Source organism: Mytilus trossulus, chromosome 9 (genome assembly GCF_036588685.1).
Source record: "Mytilus trossulus isolate FHL-02 chromosome 9, PNRI_Mtr1.1.1.hap1, whole genome shotgun sequence".
Classification (NCBI taxonomy): Eukaryota; Metazoa; Mollusca; class Bivalvia; order Mytilida; family Mytilidae; genus Mytilus; species Mytilus trossulus.
The window spans coordinates 62,154,371-62,162,461 of NC_086381.1; the positions used below are offsets into that span (position 1 = coordinate 62,154,371).

Consider the following 8,091-nt stretch of genomic DNA (forward strand, 5'->3'; position numbering starts at 1 on the left):
GATTTTCATAGATTTTATATTGATAATATGTCGATTAATTCTGTTAATGGAGACAAACAGTCTTGGTATTCAAATATTTTTAAAAAATTTAAAAAATGTACATTCCAAATATTCATGAGCGTGACATAGTGTTCATTAGGAGATATCTGTATTGTATGTTAAGCTTTGCATTCTTAAAATGTAGATTTTACTGTCGCAAATTGAGTTTACCTAGCCACGCGAAAAAACAGTTTTACATTGTTAGTTTTACTCACTAGTCAAAACTATAAAAAAACACTTTTTATATTGATGATCATTACCGATTTTTAATAACAAGTAAATGGCGGGATGTCGACTTGGAGAGATAACTTTCATCAATTTCTAAATGCAAGACGTCACTTATAAGGAACATAGTTTATTTTGAAAATTGTCTTGTGAATATGATGTACTGCAGCAAGTATTTAACGATATTTGAGATCGACAGCGTCTTAAAAACACCATAGACACATCGGGATTTCCCGAGACCTCCGTATAACTGCAATCCACTGCTTAGAATGATAGCTGTTCACTCGCAAGCAAAAAGTGTAAGTGAACAAGATCGTGGTCAAATATGACGTGCAAATGCAAAAAGTGTATGGTACCGTTGGAAGTAAATGTCACCCTAAACCTACATTAAAGGAAACTAACCATTGCACGAATATGATGAATAACTTATTTCTAGGTAGGTTTGCATTTGAGATTTAACACATTTTCATGTAACCATCATTGTTTTTTAGATAAAGTTTATTGTAGCATTGAAACGTTTGTTGTAAAATTGAGAATGGAAATGGGGACTATGTCAAAGCGAGAACAACCCGACCAGAGAGTAGACAACAGCCGAAGGCCACCAATGGGTCTTCAATGTAGCGAAGACGTGTGCATATTACAAAAATACCTATATGGTCAAAATGCTTATATGATTCATCCAGTCAATAGCCAAACGAGTATATACTCATATGGTCTATGGTCTAACCTTACGAGTACGATCGGACCATATGAGTATACGCATATGTTCAAAACCATACGTGTATGTTCAAATACTCATATGCTCCGGAACATATACATATTTTGATCACCAACAGGATATAAGTAAATGAAAGATATTTTAATTAAAACATACTTTCATCAAACGAGCAGATATACAAATCTTCAATTGTTACAAGATAATTACAAGATAATTCCAAATAATACTGGTTTATTTTAGAAATCTTGTGCAGAATGGATTATATTTTTCTACTGCATGTCAGTCACATAATTTTCATATCGAGTTGATGATAAATACTAAAATATTACTCGGTAGGTAACAATATCTTGTGTATTTCGTGGGTATAGATCAAAATACAAACTTTAATCATCGAAGTAATATATTTTTAACAGGATTGTAGGTCGACATTGGAAAATGCACTCAAAAAAAAATTCTTGAAATTACAATTTGTTTCATTCTGCAAAGAAATAGATCTACTAGCACAAAGGTTCCTGGTTCGATTCCAATCTGGTATGAACATTTCAGGAACTCAATTTTCGGCTCTCCCTTGACACCATTTGTGAGTATGGTCTTGAGGAAACGATGATAGTCCGTCGGAAGGGGACGATAAATGGCTGACCCGTGTTAAAAGAGAGCCATATCTCTTGCACGTTAAAGACACCCTTGTAGATTTCGAAAAAGAGTAGGCTAATGACGTTACAAGGCAGCACTCGCACCCGCAAATTGGAAAGGGATTGATATAAGTTGCAAAAACTTGTTTCCCAATACACTATAAATAAATATGTTGAAACTAAGAAATAGATCTATAAAGCAAAAGTAATCAATACATAATATTTGATACCCTTTATTATCATAAATAAAATAAATGTTCAGACCCGATAAAAATTCAGACACTGTAAAGAACTCCCAAAATGAAAGTACTTAAATTTTGATTTGAATCTTTATTTCATTGAAAAAGAGGTCGAAAGATACACATTACCCATTTCCAATCAAAATTTTAATTTTGGAAATTCAACTTTCACCGAAAAAAAAACATATTTGTTTACTAGGGTTGTACTTACATGATCAATACGACAGATGTAACTAGTAAAGCTGGGTTTGATTATTCTGCCAGATCACATGAGTTTGAAATTTCCTGTGGTATTTTAACCTCTCTTTTGATATTTTCCATATCTAATATGCACATGGAAAAAACACAAATTGTCTTTTTATATCTCTAATTATGGAAACTTAAAGTAATGCATGCACTCGTCTACTATTTTATACAATTTAAGAACGACACAACAACTGCATATCTTTCTATGGATAACTTTATACAAATCTGTTAGTTCTAATATTTGAAGCAATCTTGCTTCACTCTAATTCGAAGCATGGAGACACAATTCTTTATCTTGACGTATATTCGTACGTCCCGAATTATCTCGTTTAAGATTGCTTCAACCAAAAGTCCTCCCACGAATTATAGTCAATCTAGCGGTAATTGTCAACACTATTGTAGGCAAGGAAGGAATATGTCAAATTGTGTCGAAAAGTATGTTTTCCAAAAAAATGTATGTATGTTGCGGTGTGTTTTTGTTGCAGTTAATTGTTTATATTGAACCGTTATTTTCCGCTTATAGTTGATGTGTTTCCGTTGTTGTGAGCTATAGTTTGAAACCTAGATTTATTTGTTTTGCTAGAATTATAACTTTAGAACGGCGATATACTACTTTTGACTGTATTTGAAACTGATACACAATGATTAATTCCACAAAATACAGATAAAGTTAGAATGTGGGTGAAGTTTTTATAATGTTTTAGAGTAATGCTTTTTTGTGCAAGCGGGTGCATACTCTGCGTCACATTTTAGTTCCTTTGGGTAAATGTCGGCATTATATAGAGGAAATTATAAAAAACAAATATTATTAACAAATCAAAATGACTACTTGGGAAGGGTTCACTACTAGTCTGAATTTATACATGTTATATATTTAAAATAAACAACAAGAGTGTACACGCTGAAATGTCTCGCCTTCTTTACTAATTATTGATATTATGTTGCATAGTTCAGTCCTTAATATCAAGCTTTATTACAACTGTCACATACACTAAATATTAACCAAGACACCTAAACATTGACCAATGAACCATGAACATGGGGTCAAGGTCAGATGAACCATGCCAGGCTAACACGTACTGCTAACAATTATTGCATACAACGAATATGGTTGATCTATTGCTAATAGTTTAAGAAAAACAGACCAAAACACAAAACTCAACACTGAGCAATGAACCGTAAAAATCAGATCAAAGTAAAAAAAAACCTGCGCAACTGACATGTAGATCATCAACTATTTTAATACACCAAATATAATTGACGTATTGCATATAGTATTAGAAAAAAAATATCAAAACTAAAAAACTTAACTTTGACCACTGAACCATAAAAATGAGGTCAAGGTCAGATGACACTTGCCACTTAGACATGTACACCTTACAATCATTTTATAAACCAAATATAGTAGACCTTTTGCGTACAGTATAACAGTCCAAAACACAAAACTAAATTATAACCAATGAACAATGTAAAAATGATGTCTAGGTCATATGCCAACTGTCAGTTGGACATGTACACCTTACAGTCCTTGCATACACTAAATATACTATACCTTTTGGTGATAGTATCTGAAATATGGACGACCACCGAAATTGACCTTGTTCATTAATCCATGAAATGAGGTCGAGGTCAAGTGAAAATTGTCTGGCAGACATGAAGCCTTGCAAGGTATGCACATATAAGATATATTTATCCTTTTACTTATAATAATAGGGCATTTAAAATTACAAACAATTTTTTTTAAGTGGTCACTGAACTATGAAAATGAGGCCAATGACATTGGACATGTGACTGATAAAAGCTTCGTAACGTGAGGCGTCTATATACAAGGTATGAAACATCAAGGTCCTCCACCTTCTAAAATATAAAGCTTTTAATTAGTTAGATAACGCCTCCGCCGGATCAATATACCTATGCGAGCCTTCTGTGACAAAAATTGCAGGCTCGACAAAAATTATGGTTGTTTGAAGCATTTTCAGGACAAAATATTTCGCTTAGCCGCAAACCTAAATGCCCATCATAGGACTTTTCGAAAGAACATTTTTTTAGAAATATTTAGCACTGTGATTCCTTTGTGTGACAGTGATAATAATTGAAGTTCCTTGAAAAATTTATAGATACCACAATACAGAATTAGCATGCGCATAACAGTTTTTCTTGCAAAGGCACAATCACTACATATTCCATCTTTGAGATTAAATCAATCATGTTTTAATTATTAGTACGAATATTCCATTATTACATCCGTAACAACCGGATACATAAAAAGAAGATGTACAAATATATTTCTAGTGAAAAAAAAAAAAGATAGTTCTAACGAGACCATTTCCGTCTAAGCCTTTCCACAAATTCATTGAATGTCAACTAATCTGCGTTTGAACTTAATATGTAATTGTCTTCTTTTCTAAGCGTTCATATCATCTGAAATCTGGATCAAAATATCAAATTCAGTTCTAAACGGACATAAACACAATTATTCCATTGATGATTTAATTGATCATTTTTCAACAAGTCATGTTAAAGAAATGTATGTATATATTATACAATTCATGATGATTTCATTACCTTGATTTCCTGTACATTTGAAAGCTCTATAAGACGTTGCTTGCATTTTGACGAGAGACAATAACGATTATTTCTCATGAAAATCAATTAGCCAATATGAGACAGTCTTTGCTTCTCTTGACTTTTTCACTATGAAATACAAAAGTGTCTACTTTATTATCCCTTTTGATTCGAGAGTCACTGATAAGATTTGTGTTGATCAAAAGTGCGTCTGGCGTTCAAAACAAAATTTACAACAAACGGCCAACCTGTTCTAATAGGCACACCCAAACAGACAGACATATTGATAGACGAACAAACAAGATTCTTTCTTTTATACTTTTAAACTCTACAGTAATGACTGTGTTCGAAGCGGTAAAACAACAAAAATACCGAACTATAAAGAAACTTAAAATATAAAAGTTTGTCATCAATTTCCAAAGTAAAAAGCTCAGACACATCACACGAAAGGAAACATCGGTCCTATTTATTCCTAACGTGGTATAGGAATGTTCGAACATGTACACAATGGTTGATTTAACATAGTTTTATACTTAGCTAAACATCCCAGGTATATTAAGAATTGTTGTTCCTTAAGGTGTTTTTTTCAACATCGTACATTATTTGGCCTTTTTCACTTTTATTTTATGTCTTATGTAGACAAAACACGAGTCTGGCACAAATACAAAATTTGAAACCTGTTTTGTATGATGAGTTTACTGCATTAATAGTCTTAAAAAACTACTTGTCAACAAAACAAACTGACAAACTATGTAATAGATAAATATGTCAAAATAGAGGTACATCAGTCAACAGTTTGGTATTATCATTTTCACTATAAAAACAAACAAATTTGTTGAAAATGAAAAACAAACTGGTTTATAAGCAAAGCTGAAAGACAAAAAAAAAAACATTACCGTAGCACTACAACGCATTAGCAGAATAAACACATGATTGAATCAACTTACATCAAAAGGATATAACAAAAAAATGTAATGTATTTCCTTTATATTTGAAATAATAAAACAATGTGTTTATGAAACAAATGGATATAAAAGGTAACTCGTCAAAAACAATAAATGAACAATACAGTAAATGTAAACAATTAACAAAGACACATACAGAATTCTAAAACACGTAAATAAAATAATAAACAACGTCAGTAGATAGCATCTATACTATAAGATCATCATAAAATATTTGTGAAGTTAATACAAAATATCAATTAACAACATGAACAAAGTTTTTGTATCCTCTAGATTTGTTGAACTTTTTTTCTAAAAAAACGGCGAGACAATATTTGATATAATACTTATTCAGCAAAGGAGAATTTGCACTGGTCTCGTAAAACGATGATGAGTCAAATCACTCTTTTATTTAATCGCACGACAGTAATTCCATCAAAAGTTACGACTGCATATCACATATAAAATATCAGCTTATTGAATTTTTCGAAAAACTAAAGGTTTTCTTATCCCAGGCATATATTACCTTATTCATATTTGGCACAACTTTTCGAAACTTTGGATCCTCAATTCTCTTCAACTTTGTACTTGTTTGGCTATAAAAATTTTGATATGAGAGCGTCACTGATGAGTCTTATGTAGACGAAAAACGCGCGTCTGGCGTACTAAATTATACTCCTCGTACCTTTGATACTATATACTATATCAGTTCTATACTGGAATGAGTAATACTGGTAGATATCACATGCATGTCGTTTTTATCTGAAAAGTGCTTACTGTAACCTTGTATATATAATAGTTAAGACGTTAAAGTAACACAGGGGCGTTCAAATATCAAATGATACAGAAATAATGTCCTTTATATATTAGAAACATTGTTTTTGTATTGTAACAGGTTTGAAATGTTTAGAGTATTTGTTTTTCACATATAAATGCGCCTATCATAGATTTCCAACAGTCATGCCATTGAAATTGGTCGGACTTCCTCATGCACAAATACTCTGATGTATCTACGTTTGTAGAATCTGGTTGTGCTGGATACCAGTTGAAATATGATATTACAGAACCATCATCATATCGCCAAGATGGATCTGATAGGAGATGGGTTCCCTGGAAGTATATCCATTCGGAAATGTCAAACTGATCTGGAAAAAGAATAGTACGCTTTTGATAATAAATTTAACATTAAATTAATAAATTCACGGATTAACATATCAAATTCAATTGTCTATGTTACAAACTGTATCTAGGTATATACATGTCTGATTAGGTATATACTAAGATAGATAATGTAAAGAGGGAACGTGTCAAAGACACAACAAAAAGACTAAAGAGCAGACAACAGCCGAAGGCAACCAATGGGCCTTTAATGCAGCGTATAGAAGTTTGTATAGAAAAACATGTTTTCCTCGATCAAGGAGTTCTTGTATTAGGGAAGCTGTATTTAAAGTTGAAATTTCCCCTCCTGTTTTGTTTACAATTTTGTATCTGAATTATCGAACTATCAAAAATGTTATCAAAAGAAAGACGAAATACGCGAAGCGATATGGAGATTTTATATTTTATAATTATATATAAATATTATAGCGCTTTTTAGTATCAGTTAAAAGATATATTAAACGTGGCTGTAACTGTAAAAACGATGTTAAAAAAACATACAAACCTAGAAATGTGACTATGTGTTGTTGTTTTTCGTCAGAATCAATTTTCATGAGTTGTCCCCCTTCTGAGTCACATATTTGGCTATAATTGTCGTATACCAAGGTATTGTCAAATAAATGGACTTTATAGCAACTGTTGAACGCTTTACTAAAAACAAAACCAGCTATATCCGGGCATCTTTCTATGTAATTAAAAAAGGGAAAAAGACATAAGACATCAGTAGGTATGTTCAAGGGCGCTGAGTTTTGATAAGATAAAATAAAATACAGACACATGTTGTTAAAAGTTCCCGTTTAAATGGTATGTAGGCCTAGATAAATATCTTTCTTTAGTTTTATGTTTATATACTGTAGGAATTTGATCGGTCAACTTCTAGTGAAGGTCATTTCTTATATTCAAGGATATCTTATGTGAAATTGTGTCTATACTCCTGGACAGGAAAATAACTCTACTCATGCCAAGTATTTCTTTATTTGAAACGAAGAGAAATTCTGCAAAAAATTTGGAAAAGTGCTAATCTACATCTACTATGTTGTTTTCATACACCATGATTTTTTGGCTCAATAATTATATGTTGTTGTGTGTTTAACTGCCACTACGCAAAAACAAAAAAAAAAACATACGGATGGCAAATCATGCAATATTAATATACAGTTAAGTAAGTCTGTCACACATATAATACAATGTATCCCTTACCATCAAGCACAAGAAAATAGTTCCATCCAACATTGCTATATCCTAGTGAAGTAGGTTGGACTATGTAACCAACAGTAACCCCTAGGCACTCCTTTGATCCTTTGTGGTAGTAAATAGACATACAA

General features: G+C 32.0%; 1 protein-coding gene across 1 annotated transcript; it reads right to left on the bottom strand.

The window, feature by feature from the left end:
- Positions 1-5,827: 5,827 nt before the first annotated feature.
- Positions 5,828-8,091, bottom strand: LOC134684097 (low affinity immunoglobulin epsilon Fc receptor-like). Its single transcript, XM_063543376.1, has 3 exons — positions 7,967-8,091; positions 7,272-7,451; positions 5,828-6,753 (listed from the first exon to the last, which is right to left on the bottom strand). The coding sequence occupies exons 1-3, from the start codon at positions 8,085-8,087 to the stop codon at positions 6,515-6,517; spliced, it is 540 nt and encodes a 179-aa protein (XP_063399446.1). The 5' UTR covers positions 8,088-8,091; the 3' UTR covers positions 5,828-6,514.